At 31.4% G+C, this 19,162-nt stretch overlaps 2 protein-coding genes across 2 annotated transcripts; both read left to right on the plus strand.

Moving 5' to 3' along the window:
- The first annotated feature begins 956 nt into the window (after positions 1-956).
- On the plus strand, positions 957-9,174 carry LOC117924969 (cysteine-rich receptor-like protein kinase 10). Its single transcript, XM_034843728.1, has 6 exons — positions 957-1,314; positions 1,410-1,543; positions 2,307-2,517; positions 6,068-6,302; positions 6,437-6,587; positions 8,593-9,174. The coding sequence occupies exons 1-6, from the start codon at positions 1,251-1,253 to the stop codon at positions 8,974-8,976; spliced, it is 1,179 nt and encodes a 392-aa protein (XP_034699619.1). The 5' UTR covers positions 957-1,250; the 3' UTR covers positions 8,977-9,174.
- A 7,536-nt stretch (positions 9,175-16,710) lies between these two features.
- LOC117923894 (HMG-Y-related protein A) lies at positions 16,711-17,800 on the plus strand. Its single transcript, XM_034842387.1, has 2 exons — positions 16,711-16,855; positions 16,972-17,800. The coding sequence occupies exons 1-2, from the start codon at positions 16,793-16,795 to the stop codon at positions 17,455-17,457; spliced, it is 549 nt and encodes a 182-aa protein (XP_034698278.1). The 5' UTR covers positions 16,711-16,792; the 3' UTR covers positions 17,458-17,800.
- The last annotated feature ends 1,362 nt before the right edge of the window (positions 17,801-19,162 follow it).

The following is a 19,162-nucleotide window of genomic DNA, read 5'->3' on the forward strand; positions in this document are numbered from 1 at the left end:
TTTTTTCATGAAACTCGTCTTTTGAAAAGGCGATTTCCTTTTGAAAATTTGAAAAGATGATTTTGGTTTTAAAAAAAAATTATCCGCTGAACCTCTCTCCTCTCTCTTAAGTGGCAAATCCTCTTTCCTAGGTGACAAAAACTACCGTATATTTATAATAATTTCTTCTACTACAATAATTTAAGCATAATTTTTTTAAATTACCGTACTATTGAGAAAAATCCTTTTATTAGCTCCATTGTCAATCCTAAATACAAGGGCCGCGGATCAAGGTTTAGGCTTGCCACAAGTCAATGTTTAGGTTTTTATTATTATTATATTAATATGTGGTTATAAGAAAAACTTCATTCAAAGCTGAGTGAATTTAACATAGAGAATGTGTGAAATTTTCAAAGATTAGACATCTTCATTCATGTATTTGTGTAAAAGTCGGCTGTGGGTCACCTTTCTCATACATGGTACATTATAATTATTGTGTTGACCTTTCTTTGTTACCTATGAAATTGATTACACCTAGCGCCTTTGTCCCCTTGACCTTAATTCATTTTACAAAAAACAAAAATATTTTCTCTCTTGGTATGAAATTTTTGCCACCATCAAATAAATTAAAATTTTGGAGAAATGTATCATTGTTACAAATTTCTCCATGGATTTTTTATAAATTCTAATAGTGTGATTTTTCTTTTTAAAAAAATGTTATTTTAAAAAATAATTATTTAAAAACAAAATATAAAAATATGATACTTTTTATCATTTTTATTATTATTTTTATACTAAAATCAATAGACGAATTTGATTTTTATTATATGAAATTTATCTTTTCAAAAAATGAGTTTCATTTGTAATTGAGAAGAGCATGTTTTATTTTTGTTGCTTTATATAAAATGAAACCTTAATCTAAAACCTAGGATGTGAAAATCGAAAGGGAAGGGAACCAAGGAAAAGTCGAAAAGACCGTGGAAGGGAGTGGCAGCCTGCGGAGGAGGCATGACCTGTTCTTTGTAAATCGGTTTGTACTTGGATGCCTTTTTCTCTTTTAGCCTCCAAAGTCATCAAGTCAACACGGCTGATATCTGGGCTCAATTGCGAGTATTCAAAGCCAAAAGGCCCTCATACTCAGTCCTTTCTTCTTCCTCTTCCTCATCATCATCAGCTTTCTTGTTCAAAATCGCAACTCGAAGCCCTATAATATTCTCCACTTGAAATATCTCTGAATCTTTATGAGCGACTCATAAGGCGCAGCCGCATTCATGATGAAACCCAAGAACTTCTTTCAGAATATAATGAAGCCCTTCAAATTCAGTTCCAGCAGAGGTAAATGAATTGAATTTAATCCAAATAGATTTTAAAATTCCTCTGCTGCTTCTGCCTCGCTCAGCATTTATATGATTGTTTTTGTTGCTGATCAGAGGGACAGAAAGAGGAGGATTTGGAGAAGATAGCCGCCCAGGAACAGAAACTATTCCCTTTCGAAACCCTAGTCGCAGCCACCAAAAATTTCCACCAGAAGCTCGGTGAAGGAGGTTTCGGTCCCGTCTTCAAGGTACGGTTTCAATTATAATATTGGGTCTGTTTAGCTGCCGAGAAATTTGGGCAAATTAATTTAATTTTGAAGTTGTGGTAGTTTTCTTCTCTTGTTTTTTGGAAATTCTATCCAACTTGGTTAAGTAGTTCTGTTAGGCTTAATTGAGTCCAGGGAACACATAAGGTTCTGTTTGGGAACCACGAAACTTAAGGAACACACAAGTTTGAAATTTTAACACTTTCTGATACTATTTAGGTTCCACAAAAATGAAAACAGAAACATCCATTGAAACGTAAGATATTTAGTTGGCTCGATTATCTTCGTTGCTTGGAACCAAAACAAAGAAGCAGCTAAGAATTCGGTTTTAATTTTCTTCTGTTTTCCTTCATTTTCTTAGCAACCGAACGGGGCAATTAAGAAAAACTCAGACATAGTTGTGTAGATGCTGGAATTCGATTGGGTTAATTCACTCAACTCTTCTACTTATTTATTTATTTATTTTTTGGGAAACTGAAAAAGGGAGAATGTAAGGCTCTATTTCTAATGTTGTCACTTTTCCTTCATTTTCTTTGCAACCAAACAGGGTGATTTAAGTCAAAACTCAATAAAGTAGTAAAGCTTCAGTTGGTTTGATTCTTATAATTTGTTTTTGGAATCCAAAGGATGGAGAATAGAGGGTTTTAATTATTTCTTCTTCTTTTTTTTTTCTTTTTCCTTCATTTTCTCATCCATTCAGTTCAATTGAGACATTTTTTCCTAAATAGTGGGAAATATTTTGTAGGGGAGGTTGGAGGATGGAAGAGAGATTGCTGTAAAGAAGCTGTCACAGAACTCGAATCAAGGGAAGAAAGAGTTCGAGAATGAGGCCAAGTTGTTGGCTCGTGTACAGCATCGAAATGTTGTAAATCTGTTAGGATATTGTACACGTGGTGCAGAGAAACTTCTTGTCTATGAGTACATCTCCAATGAAAGCCTTGACAAGTTTCTCTTCAGTAAGTAGTGCATGTCTTCTTCTTTTTCCTTTCATGCTGTTATTCATACTCATTTCTCCATTGAATCCTCTGTTTGGTTGTTGAGAAAATGGGGAAAGAAAAACAAGTTTTTACTTTTCGATTTCTGTCATTTTTTAGGACCTATATAGTGGGAGATCCAAAATATCTTTTAATTTCCTACACTTTCTTGGCAACTAAGGAGGGCCTTAGAGAAACATAAACTTGAAATATTCCTAAGAGCTTAAGATGATGACATCTACTGAATTGAAATCCTCTATCTTCAGTAGGTTTTAAGTTCTGATTGAAACTGTTGTAATATTGTTAAATTCTTCTGCAATATTCAATTCTTAGGAGATTTGAGATTTTTTTTCAAGTTGGATTTTCGGTTCAAGATTCATGAGCTCTTTAAATTTATTTTTTTTAGATAAGTGAGCGCATATATATAAAATTAAGCAAAAAGCCACAAAGCATACAGGAAGTATACATAGTAGCCTACGCAAAAACAAAAACAACACTTTCATATTTTGAATAAATTTTTAAAGCATTTATATTCAAAATATTGTGGTAAATTTTGTTTCAACTCCATATTGATGCTTATGAACTTTTAGAAATTTTTTTAGAAAGGCAATCATTTTCCCGTTATTTATTTATTCAGTCCATCACCTTCAAAGCTTTAGTTTGAATTTTCCAGGTGGTTTACTTTGAAGGTGATATATGTAAAGATAGCTGATTTTTCAAAGATTTCCCTTTTTTTTAGTGAATAAAATTTTCAACCATGAAGTATGTTTGCTAAATTCAGATTCGAAGTAATATGTTTAGCATATAGAAGTGGAATGGATCTCTTTTTTTTAGTAGGCATAGAAGTGCATTCAACCTCATTGACGAATATTGTTGTTGACTTTAGGCATGCTTTATTTCCCTGTCAAATAATTTCTCTCTTTCTAGCATGACTTTTGGCATTCTCCTTTCTTATTTTCTTTGTCTACAATCATATAAGCAGGGATGGATACTAGATATATTTATGTACTTACATATGTGGTAACCAAAAGTATAATCAACCTTGAAGCAATAGTGACTTCGACATTCATGAAAGAAAAGGATATAGACCCATTATCAAAATAAAAATGGTGTTTTACAAAATTTACATTTCAAAAACGCACAAAAAAAGTGTTGTTTCCATTTATGAAATACTTATTTTAAAAATAGAAGGGAATTAAAAATCCCCATCTCTTTAATCTTTGTATTGTTTAGTTTTGAAAGTTTTTTATATTAAATAATCTAGAATAAAAATTAGGCATTTATCATATCAAGTTTTAGTGGCAACTAAGAAGGTTTTCCTTTTTCTTTTTTCTTTATTTTTTTCAAATCAAAAGTTCCAAAGGACAGTTTAGTGAACATCATATATTTTCTTCTGGATTTTAATACATCGACTAGATACTTCTATACTAGCTGTAGAACACTCTGCTTTCATTGCTACTAATAGAAGGTCATTGAACTCTTTTTTTTTTTCTTTTTTTTTCCCTTTTTGAGGTTCTGTTATATTAGGTAAGGAATTTTTTTCCCTCAATATCACCGAGGTGCTTGAATCTATACACATGCATTTTTTTACATTAATTTAGCAGCATAATATTTCATTTAAATGTACAGGTAATAAAGTGGCATATAAAATGTGTAAAACAAAATGAAATGTGAGGAGTTATTTATTGAATCGTTTCCTCTTCAATCTCTCTTCTGCAGTTCTTGAAATTACTACTATTAAGCAGTTCAGTTTGGATATAGAGTCTTTGAAGGATAATTTTATTTGAGACTATTAATCATGAGAAGCATTAGTTCAAGGGTCCTAAAGGGTGAATCTCAAAGATGAAATACACCTAGAGGGGGGGTGAATAGGTGTTTTTGTGCAATTTTAAATATATTATCTAACCTTAGAATTTTACACAATATATTCTTCTCTTTAAATTTTTTCTAACAAAAGAATTAAAGTCACAAGCAAGTATGAATGCAACAATACTCTCCCAACAATTTTCAAATGTAAGTCACATGCAAATGCCACAACACTCTCCCAACACAATTCATAAGAACCATTTCTCATCAACACAATTTTCAATTTCTATTGAATATCTATATCAAAATAACCAGAAAAAACATTCAAGATAACCAATTGAAAATCACAACTACTTCAACTCATTATTTTCCATGTAACTTATATGCCCAAGTAAATAATGATATCAAATGTAAAACTAAACAAAAAATTAATCAAGCATTGGAACAAGAGAAAGACATTGACACCAACATTTACGTGGAAAATCTCTGAGGAGATAAAAAACCATGAGCGTACGATCGATCGAAAACATCCACTATGAAGAACAAACATCAAATATAAGGTTTTACCTAGATCAAGCTTACCAATCCTTCTCGGACGATTTGACTAGCATCTTTCACTTTCAGCTTCTCACCTTCTTATTCCTGAGCACACTTGGAATCCATAGGAAGCTTGATCTCGGCTTCTTCTTGAATCCACACAAGAAGAAAAACGAGTTTTTCCCAAACCCAATAGTTTCAAAATTGAGAGATGAATGAATAAAAAGAATCAACTCTTTTTTTTTATCAAGAAAATCCGTTGAAAACAATTTGGAAAACGAGTAGAAAGACGGATTTTCTTGGCAAACAAACACCCCAAAATAGGAAAGGAAAAGAGAACCAAAGGAGACGGCTACTGTTGCTTCTCTCTACCCATCAAGAAGCAAATTTTGGGGGTTTTTTAAATGAAACAAGGCTTAGATCCAACGGTTGAAATTAAATCAAGAAAGTGTAACCTGGATCGATCCTGGAACAAGGCATTTTGAACACTAAGTAAAAAAAAAAATTCCCAAGCCTTCCTAACTTCTTAAAAAAATATTTCAAGTAAAACAACATTTAAATAATATGATCAATTCAATTCCATCCAACTCCAACCTTAACTACATACCTTAGTCTCTTAGCAAATTTAATGTCTTGATCTTCATTGAGCAAGTAGTCCGAAGAAGGATTTGGAAAAACCGAATTAGGAGATACTTAGGAATTTTGTCCGCAATTGTCAACCTAACTAAACACTCATAGGTCCCATAAAAATGTGTGCAATCATAAGAAACATAATTTCAAAAATCTAAAAAGACAAATGGATTGTGAAGAAATGAATGCAACTCCTGTGACTGATGCGTGCGAATAAGGTTCGGTTGTTTCCTTTTTTTTCTTTTTTTTAGTTCTTTTCCTCATGCTAATAGCCTGGTTATAGGAGTTTGTTAAACTGTGACCCCTTTATCTTTTATCCGGGTGGTTAACCAACCTAATGTGCTGAATTAAAGCTTTTTGACAATTCTAGGACAACTGCGGTGGCTCTGAGAGGAAAAAGAACCCTTCTATTTTCAAAGCCATCGCTCTAAGCAATATGTTGATTAGCATTACCAATATTGATCTGGTAGTTATCATATTTATTATTTTCCTTAGGCTTGACTAGACTGGGAAGAGATTGACAGTAACATTGATGGTGATTGTGATGGTCTTGATTCAGAAACAGGTAGACGAGAGGAACTGGATTGGAAACGAAGGTATGACATAATTGGAGGCATCGCACGGGGCTTGCTTTACCTTCATGAAGACTCCCATAGTTGCATAATCCATCGGGACATCAAGGCCAGCAACATTCTACTAGATGATAAATGGGCCCCAAAAATTGCCGATTTTGGTATGGCACGTCTCTTTCCAGAAGACCAAACTCATGTCAACACCCGTGTAGCTGGCACCAAGTATGTGGTCTTGTATCTGAATTAAATTTCAAGTTTGAATGTGATTTATGCTGTCAAATTGAAGGAACATTTGGGTCCAACTTCTGGGATCTGGGTGGTAAGTCAACCTAATAAAGGATTACACCTTGTAACAGTGGGTACATGGCTCCTGAGTATGTCATGCACGGACATCTTTCAGTGAAGGCAGACGTATTCAGTTTTGGGGTTTTGATTTTAGAGCTGATCAGTGGTCAGAAGAACTCCACATTTGATGTAAATCTTGATGCACAGAACCTACTTGAGTGGGTAAGCTCTTAACCCATCTTTCTCATATTTCATGCTGGTTCATAATTAAATTACTATTCTGTGTTCGGACATTATCCTGTCAAATTTTAATCATTAGAGTGCACTTTGGCTAAAGCAGTCACAGAACTGGCCTGCAAGCATCTCTTGATTGATGATAATGCAAGGCTTTGAATTTTCTCCCATTCCCTACCCCTAGGTTTTCCTTGTATCTGAAGCCCTTTGATTAATGTTGATCTCCATGTAGAAGTACAAAAGGAGTAAAAATAAATAAATAAAAATGACAGAATGACCAATGGCTCTATGCCCCCAAGTGTTGTTTAGGTAACTCCTCATTTAGCCAAGTACCTTACAGCTTGTCTTGATTAAGATACTAATTCAGGACCAGGTTGCTAAGGCCATGGATGTCTTGAACTCGTAACCCTTCTTGCCCCTTCTTATCTTTGGTCGCAGGTAATTTTTGTAATGGATTACTTTAGCCAATTCTTATCCTTGCCCGAGTTGGTCCCTATCCAATGTATTACCTGTGAATGACCTTCCATCTACTCATGTAATTGAGTGGTAAATTTGCCATGTCAGCAGGAGAAAAGAGATGGAATGGCAAGCTTTTGTGATTATTGTAGGCTATTGCAGGTAACTCGGGCATTATTATTTGCTGGCTACACTTCTAAAGAGTCGTGGATTAAATCCATGATGTTTACTAAATGTCAATTACAATGTATGGAACCCTCTAAGAAAAAGCAAAGAGCCAGGAATTCAAATGTCTATAATTCTGTGGCGCAGCCAACTTGGGCTGTGGAAGCTTCTTCTAAGACCACATTATGATTATATAAATGAAAGCAAATAGCCAGGAAGTTGATAGGAGACCCAACATTTTGTTCTTTATTTCTGGTTCATTGACTGGGGAACAACTCTTTCTATCCATGGTCCCACGCCCCAACCTATCAATTCTATATATTATGGCCTTTATTTTGAGTTCTACTTTACATTTTTCTTGTGTTGCTCCACTTGGTTTGGCTGTGTTGTTAGAATGTATAAGAAGGGAAAGTGGAAGAAAACAAAATAAAAAGGAATAAAGAAGAGAAATAAAAACTAATGAAAGATAAAAATTAAATTTAAATTCAATAATTATTTTTTATTATGAAAATAAAAATTTAAAAATATAAAAGTTTTTAAATATTTTTATTGTGTTTCATTTTCCTGGTATGTTTTTTATATTCCTAATTAAGCCTTTGTATTATATCATTATTCAACATAGATACAGCTGTTAAATTGGAATAGATATCAATCTAGAACGGAGCTCACATGCTCAAAGTGGCTTGTCCTAAATATGAGTCATGCAGTGATTTTAAAAATTGCCCAATAATTACATAAATCATTTGTCAGATTGGAGTGTGAAGCTGAAGTTGGGCAAAATTTGCACTAAAGCTTTGGCTTTACATTTGGAATTCTATCAAAATCTGGAAATTCTGGATTAGGAATCTTTTTTTAAAAAAATAAAACATTAAAAAATTTAAAAAGAAAATTATTGGTTCACCTAAAATTTGGTGAAATTTGGGTCATCTAACAATGAGAAAGAAAAAAAAAAGGGTTGAATTGTCCAAATTTCTCAGACAAATTCTGTAAGTTGGACAACTTGGGATCTGGGTTAGTAGTTTCAATTATTAAAACAATGGTTACTTGTATCGTACTCAGCAGTCACAGTGAAGCTCCTCAAAACGTCTGATGCAGTTTTTGAAAATTTCACCAAAACACTGCCCCTAGGTTTTTAAGGTCACTGTATTAGTAATGAATGTGTGCTTCATGTTTTTTTGACTCAGGCTACACTCTTTTTTTTTTTAACTAGTAAAAGCATTCATGTTACATTGCATATTAGCTTCTGCTTCCCTATTATTTTGTGATGGTCTAGTGCAACTCTTTCTTTAGCTACGCTTTGCTATTATTGTCCGAAATTCCACTTGAACTCATCCATAAGCGGCATCATTGTTGTGGTTTATCATTGCTGCAGGCATGGAAACTTTACAAGAAAGGCCGAAGCTTGGAGGTTTTGGATCCCTCATTAGCATCATCTGCAGTTGCTGAGCAAGTAGCGATGTGTGTACAGATTGGTCTGCTGTGCACTCAAGCTGATCCACAGTCACGGCCCAACATGCGCCGTGTCGTGGTTATGCTATCAAAGAAACCAGGCACCCTGGAGGAGCCAACTAGACCTGGATACCCGGGTTCAAGATACAGAAGATCTCGTAGGCCTACAACATCAACCTCCACAGCTGGAACTTCGGGTGAATCTTCACACACATTTGAATCTACCACAAATAGCGCCACTGCAACCACGTCAGGGGTGGCTAGCCCAAGATTAGACCCAAGAGGGAAACGTCCTGTGCAAGGTTAACCATTCAATTTTGCTTATTCTTTGTGTACTGTGTAGATATGTGGTGTTGTTTTATTAGTTTTGTAAATGTTAGCAAGGAATGGGTTAAAATGAATGTCAAAATGTAGTTGTTTTAATAGGATTTCGGTTATGGACAAGACATTACATCATGAGCAAATACCACGGAGAAATTCACACCTTCCTTCAATTTTTTTTCCCGGAAGCAGTATGGTTTTTGTTTGGAACGCTGTCCATTTGCCTTTTGAAGAATTCACATTTACATTCACATCCAAAGGACAAAACCTGTTGGCATCTAAAAACAGGAGGTGAAACAGAAGGATTCTCTGATCTAAAGGGTCAGGGACTTGTATTATCATCACCCATTATATGCCAAGCTTCTTCTTCCCCTTCCCCCAGCTTGGCTTCACTGGCGGTGGTATGTGTTCCTTGACGTTGTTTGAATCCAACTTTATACCTGTTTATCTGGGTTCTTTGGTACTGCCAAAGGCCAATAGACCCAGTAAAACCCCAAGATTCAGATGTACAGGCCGTGGCTTTTTGAGAGAGTTTGGGCCAGGCAGTCCCTGTGCTGCTTTTCTCCACTTGAAAGCAGAGGGAATTAGAAAACAATAACAAAAAGAGTAATTTATTCTTTTATTTAAACTTATATACCAATATCAATTGTTGATTCCAATCTTTAGAGAATATCTATTTTTGAAGCATCTCCGAAAATTTTAAGAATAAATGTTTATTATTTAATTTTATCATCACTTTATTGTTGTCATTAAAAAAAAAAAAAAAAATAGGTTGTCATATTTTGAGTCAAATACAACACACCAAATTCAAAATAAATGAAATCGTCATCTTATTCTGATCTCTTGGATGAAGTATTTATTCCTGATATGACTTATAATTACTTTTTAAATTTAAGTAAATTAAGGGATGTTTGATAAAATATTTAATTACTAAAAAATAATAAAATTTTTCGGTCTCATTTTTTAAGTGCAATTGATATTTCATATTAATTCTTTTTTATAAAATAGATATTTAATTATTAAATCCTCTTTGTATTAAAATTTATCTCTTTTTAAAAGAGAAGTTTTGTTATTAGTTCCTTCATATAAATAACAAATAATAAATATTCTAAAAAAAAAAATTCTATGTTAATTTATTTATGATAAACTATATTGAATCAAACCAATTTATTTATATTGAAATTATTTTTTTTAATAAATATTTTCGTTTTAGTTTTTAATACAATAAAATTAAATTTCTAAATAAACTCTATTTAATTGGTTTATTAAAACTATTTTTTTTCAATAAAGTGTTGTAAAAAAAGATATAGTTATGCTTCTTTAAATGATTTTGATAAAAAAAAAAAAAAAAAACTCTATCTCACCTTAAATAAAATGTTGTAAGATTTTTTAGCTATAACTATTTTCAAAATTTTCCACTCACATATTTAATACTACAGACCCGTAATGAGATAACAGCTTTTATAAAGTGGAAATTAAAAAATGTAAAAATGAAATATTTTATTATAAGACACATGTGCACAACAGGCTTCTGTGTTTGTGGTTTTGCTTTTTTGAAACACCTTTATCATTTTTATATTTAAGGAATAAGGACCACTGAATTTTTTTTTATTCCATCTGACTTAAAAAAAGTGGCAAAAATGGAAATTGTGGTATTGGAAGTCAAGGGCCCAATGCAGACAATTTTGAACTCTAATTCTATTAAAAATAATTTTAAATTGAACTTTCCAATTTAGAGAAACCTTTGTTTTGAAAATGTGATGCAATCATGGAAAGATTTGTTTTGTGGTTGTCATTTTGGCTTAATGGAATGCTTGTAATAGAGCTTCTTATGAATTTCTTAGACATTATTATGATAAAATATGTTACGTCCACAACAATGTCACTCCTAAAAAGATTGATAGTTCAAAAAGTGTAGCCCAAAATTTAGTACACTTGGGATTTGATGATGTATGATGTGTTCCATAAATATGTGGAAGATGACTTGAGAAGTAGTGTCCAATATGTTTTTGTGACTTGAATTTAGTGCTTAAGGTTGTTTTGACTTGAAATTTGGTGTGACTCGAACTATATAAAGATGATTAATTTGACTTCGGTGATAATCAATTGATTCTGAAATAAAATGACAAAATGTACGGAACTTAGTCTTTACGACATAACCCAAATGAGAATGAATGTAAGAGAGTTAAAAAGATCTTAATAATGTTCAATAATGTTGTTTTTATAAAAATGTCATTTTATAAAGGTTTAAAGACTTTTAAAATTCTAAAAAAAAAAATTCATTTAAAATAATTTTTTAGTATATTGAGTATAATTGATACAATAAATTGATATTATAACTTTAAACTAACTTAAAATAAAAGGTCAAGATAATTAACTTTTTTATAAATGGCATACTTTTTTTTTTATTATATAATTCCATTACATAGTATTAAGAAAGTAAATATAAAAATTTAGGTTCTGTTTTCAAGAATAATTTTATGTTATTCATAACAAATAAATAGGAAAACACATTTAATAACTATAAAACAAGGTGTTTTCAAACAACGTATTTTAGTTGTTTTTTGTTGTTTTCACTTATTTTCTTATGATTGTTTTAAAAAAAATAATCACACAAGTATGTAAGATGATTAAAAATAAAGAATCAGATATAAAATTTATTTTTAAAACATATTTAAAAATATTAAAAATAAGTTAAAAACATTTTAGGTTCTAAATAGACTTTTGTTTTATAAAACACCGTATAACAATTTTAAAAAATTATTTTTGAAAATAGTTACAAAAAAAATGCCTTAATAACTTAGAAAGCTTAATGTTTGCCTATTTTTTATTTTTAAAAATAAAAAATAGTTGTAACTTTTATGTAAAGTATATTAATTATTGTCTAAAAAGTATGAAGTTTCCTTATATCCTTAAAAATTATTTTCAAAATTTTTAAAATTTAAGGTAATAAATTTTTTTTAATACCTTAATTTTTCTAAATTAGTTTTTAAAGTCACCGCCTTTTATAAGGAAAATTTCAAAATATTCTTTTACTTTATGTAAAAATTTCTATCAATTTTTATTTGTAAAAACATAAGTAAATCTAAATAACACCTTAACAAATAATTTTAATATCTAAAGTAAAAAAATCAATTGAATAATACTTTTTAAGTGAGAAATATAATTTAACTTCAAATTATTTAAAACATTAAATTAAAATAATTTAATGTTTTAAATTATTTAATGTTTTAAATTATTTTTCTTTCCCCCTATTTTCCTTCCCTTAGAATATTTTTTTCATGATTGGTTTTATCATAAGAAATACAAAATAAAATAAAATATAATTAGCTAAAAATTTATACATTTTAAAATTATTTAATCTTTATATATAAAAAGAAAATAAGTTAAATAAGTTTAAAATAATATATAAAAATAATTTATTGATTTTAAATTTATTTGTTATTTTCCATCATTTTTCCTTTCTCTTGATTTTTTCTTTCTATTTTATTTCTCTTACATTTTTTCACATATTTTCCAAAAGTAAACATAATCTAAATGATCAAATGCATTACCTTTATCATCAAAAAGTAGTATTAAGGTAATATTTCTTATTGAAATTTTGCATACAAACAAATATCTTCGAACAAGGAATCCTCATTTGAATGATTCATAGTACGTATACTTATAAAGATTTTTTTTTTTTTTTTTTAAGATCCAAGAAATTTCAAGTTTTGCACAACTACTTATTATTTTTAAATATGTATATTAAATTTAGATTTTATAAATTTGAGTCACTATTTGCAAACTTATGCCTTCACCCTTAATCAATATGATCAATATGATCGATGATGGAACTTTTTAAAAATTTATTATTTTCCCAAAATAAATTGTCATAAAATATATGAAACTCAAGTGACCTTGTTTGTGAAAAGATAACATTATTATCAAGGAAGAGTTGAACTCCATCTATTTGTAGATTTCTCATAACATCAAATTGATAGCTGTTTTTCGTTTATGAAAAGATGATTTGCTTAAATTTTAACTTCATTGGTTTATAATTTATACATTATATGAGACAAACACACTAAAACTTCAATAGTATCTAGATCCTTAAATTATTGAATTAAATCACGTCATTTTCAACCTTTTAACTGGCAACTAACTCTCCTATCCGATCTAATTACCATAATTAATATTTTTAATTTAATTATAATTCAAGTTGCAACAGTCATGATCTCTCAAATTTAATATATTAGTGTTATGTATTAAATTTAATTAGCATATGGATGAAATGATTGCAACACAGAATTATGGCTTAAAAGATATTTTGAAGGTTGATTGAATCGATTTTGCCAAAAGAAATTGTTGGAGTTGGGTGGATATCCAAGTCGGATTGACCCAATCTATTCCAACCAAATAGGAGATTAAGAGAGAGTTTCAAAGAGTTGGAACTGTCAGAAACTATCTAGAAATCACCCCAATAGAAAAAAAAAAAAAAAAAAAAATTATTTCTCTCTTTCACATTAACCTTTCTTTAGGAAAAAAAAAATCAAGAGAATTTAAAAAGAAAAGTTTTCTAAAAGATAAGGTAAAAAACTTTTGTATTATGAAACAAAGTGATTTTCGATTTTGGTGTAGTTCTATTCACTACTTGCAACAAATAATTAAAAGGTGAAACAACTATTTTTTTTTAATTTTGGGCATCTCAAAGAGGTAATTCAAAGTTTTTCTATATAAATGGAAAAAAAAACCTCTAAAGAAGGTTTATCAACTTAATTTTTTTCAATAGCTTTCTTTTTTTAGAAAGATTAATATTTTAAAATTGCATTTAATAAGAAATTAAGTATACATTTTTTGAGAAATACTACCCCTTTATTCGGTTTATATAACCAAACCATGTATTATCAAAACAAGTAAAAATAAAAGGTTATTTGATTAAAATAGTAATTGAAAATCTAAGAAAATCTAATTGTTCATTATTTTTTAACCTTATTTTGATAAAAATATCCTTTTTTTTTTCTTGTAAAACTAATCATTTCTTTTAAACATAAATGTAAATATTTGAAATAGTCAAGTTTGTTTTTGTAAAAAAAAAATGGTTACTTATCAAATAAAAATATAAGAGAAGTTAAATTTTCAAATATAGGGATTATTTCACTCTTTTTAATTGATTATTTAAAAAAAATATATTTCTTAAAAACACCCGCGTTAAAAAAGAGTTTCTAGTTCACTTATTCTTACATGATACACCTATTTAACATTCACTTAAAATAAATTATGTGTTGTTGTAATTTTGGTTGGTTTTTTATTCAAGTAAATTTCTAACTCAAGTTTAGGCAATTTGTTTTTCAACTCATTTGACCATATATTTAAACAAAAGTTAGTAAGAAAACTTTAATTTAAAAATGGGTAATCATTTGTTATCTTAAATTAATGAATAATTTTAATAGATTTTCTTACAAATTTATTAAAAAGATGTGTAAATATTATTACAATAATAAAATCTAGAGTTTGATAGTGTTTGTATTTAAAGTGTTTTTAATAAAAATATTTTTCAAGGCATTATATATTGATTTTTTTTTTCAAAAAGTATTATAAGTGGTTTTTATTTTTTAAAAAGATAATTTTAAAATTTTATTAAACATTTATTTATTTTCAAAAATAGCTATGATATTAAAAATATTTTCTAAAAGTATTGATAAAGGAATTATTGGATCTATTTTATTTGGTGACGCACTTATGAAATATGCTTAAAAGCTTGTTGGGAATAGATTCTAAAAGTTAAAAAAAATTATTTAAAGCCAAACGCAATCTCTAAAATATATTTAAATAAAGTCTCAAAGTCAAGTTTCACATTTCTCAATAACATTTATCTAAATATTAAAAAAAAGAAAAAAAAACTACTTTTTTTCTTAAAAAGAAATATGAGTGGGTAAATTTTTAAAAATTATTATTTATTACACATATTTCTAATAAAGGGCTTGAAGAATGTATCAAAAAGGAAGTTTTGAGAAAAAATAATGTATTTGAAAAAAAAAAATTACAAACTAATCCTTCAATCAAAACAATTCTCAGACATCTAAATGGCTCGAGATTTATTTATTTATTTTTGTCACAAAACCATAATTAATAATTTCGATTTTAAAATTTGTTTGAATATAAAATTATGATTGGTGATTTAAGCTTAAAACAGTAATAACTACGATTTTAAGTTTAAATTTAAAGTGGTTTTCGTAAATTTTGATCATTTAAAAAAAAATTCAAAATAATAGTTTTCAACTATAGTTTTGTGACATGATAAACATGGCATAAAATGCACTAATTTAAAATTTATTTGGGGAATAAAATTACTTTGTGGAATTTCTTTTAGGCTATATTCGGTTTCCAAAAAATGTAAGGGAAAATGCAAATGAAATAAAATAGAAAGGAAAAAGGAAGGAAAGAAAAAATGAAGGAAAATAAAAATAAATTTAAAATTAATGAATTATTTTTATATGCTACTTCAAACTTATTTTGCTTATTTTCACTTTCTAATATAAAAATTAAATAATTTAAAAATATATAAAATTTTAATTAATCTTACTTATTTATTATTTTCTATAAGACAATCAAATATAAAAAATTATTACTTTTAATATTTTTTTTTATTTTCTTTAGTATTTTTGGAAACCACACATAAGAAATCATTTTTACTCAAAAACTCAAAAAATAAAGTCAAACGTCATTATAACAGTTTGATGATACAAATTGAAAACGATGTAGGATAGAAGTCAAACTCATTGACTTAGAATACCAATACATACGACATAAGATGCGAGGTGATACGGAACTCACACATTAAGAATCTTCATCTCCAAATCTAAAAGAATAGAACTTGTGTCTGAAATTTAATTAACGGCTGCGATTGATTTATCCAGATTTATAGTGTTAAAAGCTTGAACAATGGGCGGTTGATTGGAGTATGGAAAGGATAGATAGGGACCCACAAGTCAAAATAGCTGTGGGATATGTATGAATCAACGGAACATAGTCTGGTTTGAATAATTGTACGGTCAATAACCCATTGAATTTTGGGCAAAGCTGTGACGGGGTGTGAGAGAGGTACCCCTGAAGGTACATTTCATTACAAAAGTCAACAGCAATTCTCCGAACACTCCAACTTATATCACACCAGATGCTGTTCTCCTTAACTCCCTACTCCTCGGTCCTCAGTCATCACTCCTCACTCCATCAACACCGTCCCATCTCCCTCTCACACATCATGGCCCACTCAAGGGCCCAAAAATCCCATTTCCAAGCTCTGGCTTTTAACTAATCACTTTCTCACAGCTCATTCCAAACTTCATTTCACGTGTCGACTTTTCATTGGGTGAATGGGGAATCATTTGCTCGATTTACTTTGACTCCAGAGAGTGGCCCAATGGATTCTTGACGCGCGCTACACCTCTGGAGTTTCGCGTGTAGGGAATCACGGCCGGTTTGTTTTGTATTGTGGGGCAATATGGGAATATATTTAAAACGGGGACCACTTTGGTAAATGGAACCATGGAAATTTTGAAAAACCCCACAGTATCCCGTCCACGTCATCAATCTGTGTGATGCCTTTGAAAAGAAATAAGAACCCTCGGATCCTCACCCAAACACACAATCCCCAGCCGTCCGATCTCTCCCCAAAAACTCATCCCTTCTCTTTTCACTCGATCCGATCCTCAGAAACCCCCTCTTTAAAGCCTCGCTTTGAGTCTCCTTCACCATCTCACCTACAGTTCCTCCTCTTTCTCTCTCCTAAACTATCTTTCTCTCTCTTCCCCCTTCCCCTCATGGCCACCGAAGAGCCCAATAACCCTCCCCAACCGCCTTCTTCTATTCCCCAGTATTCAGAGGTAAATGGGTTTTCATTTCTCTCCTCATCTAATGATGGGTTTCGAGTATCCCGTGAAAATCCAGCTAGATTCCGTCAGGGTTTGCTGATCTTTTCATGTTTTGTGTTGGATTTCAGATGATTATGGCGGCGATCGAGGCTCTGAACGACAAGAGCGGCTCCAACAAGTCCTCTATCTCCAAGTACATCGAGTCGACGTACGGAGATCTGCCGGCGGCTCACTCCACCCTGCTGGCGCACCACCTCAACAAGATGAAACAGAGCGGCGACCTCGTTATGGTCAAGAACAACTACATGAAGCCCGACCCTAACGCGCCGCCGCGGAGGGGTCGCGGCCGTCCTCCCAAGCCCAAGGTTCCTCTTCCTCCAGGAACCGTTCTCGCGCCGCCGAGGCCCAGGGGCCGTCCGCCAAAGCCCAGAGATCCATTTGCTCCGGTCTCTCCGCCGAAGAAGGCTTCCTCAGGAAGTGGAAAGCCACGCGGACGCCCTCCAAAGAAGCCCAAGGTGGGAACTTCGTCGGCCCCAGCGCCGGCGACTGGGGCACCGAGGCCCAGGGGACGGCCGCCAAAGGTGAAGCCGGCGGTGGTTCCTGTTGGGTGTTGATTTGAAACTGAGAGTAGGGTTTTTAGGTATATTAGCTCTAATTTATGGTTTCTCTTCATTAGCTTTTCAATCTTTTTTTTTCTTTGTTTCAGTGTTGAGTGTTGTAAGCTAGTGGGTGTCTGTAATTGCATGTAAATTGTGCAGCGGCTGTTTAAGGCTTTGGCCTGTCTCTCTCTCTCTCTCTCTGTCCCTCTCTCTCCTCCACCCCCTTCTCTCTAAAAAGGATTTAAAGAGACTGATTCTGATTACATTTTCCTTGCTAATCGCTTTGTGCTTTTGCTTTTTTCCTTCCCTGTTTCACCCCTAGAAAAAATGAAGTAGCTTTGGATGGGACATTGGTTTTCTCTTTGTTTTCCTTTTTTTCTTTTCCTTTTCAATTCTGGGTTTTGAGTGGCAGTTTCTTTGGAAGAATCGTGCATTGCTGGTGAACACACATGAAAAGCATATAAAGTTGCTAGCCTTGTTGGTGGACATGTGTGTAGGCTTTCCCTTTGTTTCCTTGCGGCAGTTTCTCTGATACAACATGACATTGTTTGTGAACATGAAAAGCATATAAAGTTGAGCTTGTACCATACCCACATTGGTGTTGTAGGTTTGCCTTCACTAAATTGTTTTGGAGACATGGTCCTGTAGATTTTAGCCTGTTGGGTCCTGTCATTTTGCACACTAATTTCAGTGTATGTTGGTATGGTACACTTTGGCATTTTGGACATGCTCCTTGTCAATTTTGTGGAAGGTTGTGCCAATGTGGGTAGTTGTTTGATGCTACCTTGCTTTGCTACCATGCCTAATTATTGATTTGATTGCAACTTATTTTGGAAGCCAAGTTAATGGTGATGTTATTTAAATAGATTTGAGAGTGAACTATTCATTTAAGCCGGGTTGTCTTATTCATTGCTAATGGTTTGTGTTATATCTCTCAACGTTTACATGGCATAAATGTCTCTTGGCTTTTCATTCATATTTAATAACTTCTTCAACCATGAATAATGTCTAGATCATGTTGCCATGATGAGGAGTAAAAGCTTGAGATGGAAGGAAGGGTGGACTCTAATTTAGAAGACGAGCCGATTCGCAAAGCTTGGTTAAACAATACTCTACCTAACAATTAGGTGAAATTGGAATTTAGATTTGAGGAAGAGGAAATGATCAACATTGTATGGTAAGGGGAAGTTGGGAAATGTGGAAAATGAGGAAATGTGGAAATTCATAAAAATAATAATAATAATTCCTTACTAGTTATATTTGCATTTACCCTTCATTTACACCTCAAAAGGATGGAAAAGGGAAAAATTTTGAACTCTGAGTTGCCATTAAAAAATTATAGAAAATAAAATACAACGAAATTGGTTAAATTGTTTTTAATATTCTTTATATATTTGTATTTTTAAAACTTTTTTCTTTATTCTCTTATTTTCTTAAATATTTTTTTGCTGCTTTTTATTGCATATATTAAGGAGAATTTAAATTTCTTATTATTTCTTTTAGAGGGGGAGGTAGGCAAGTAGCAAGGGAAGAAAGAAAAATAAAGAAAATGCATTTCAATTAAATAATTTTTTTCATCCATTTTAAAATTTTATTTTATTTTTTAAAATGTAAAACTAGAGTGTGATTATCTATGTGTAAAATACTCTTGATGAAAACTGAAAACCAAAAACCAAAAACCAAAGAGAAAAGTTGATAATTTTTTCTTTTTCCATTTCTT

Source organism: Vitis riparia, chromosome 1 (genome assembly GCF_004353265.1).
Source record: "Vitis riparia cultivar Riparia Gloire de Montpellier isolate 1030 chromosome 1, EGFV_Vit.rip_1.0, whole genome shotgun sequence".
Classification (NCBI taxonomy): Eukaryota; Viridiplantae; Streptophyta; class Magnoliopsida; order Vitales; family Vitaceae; genus Vitis; species Vitis riparia.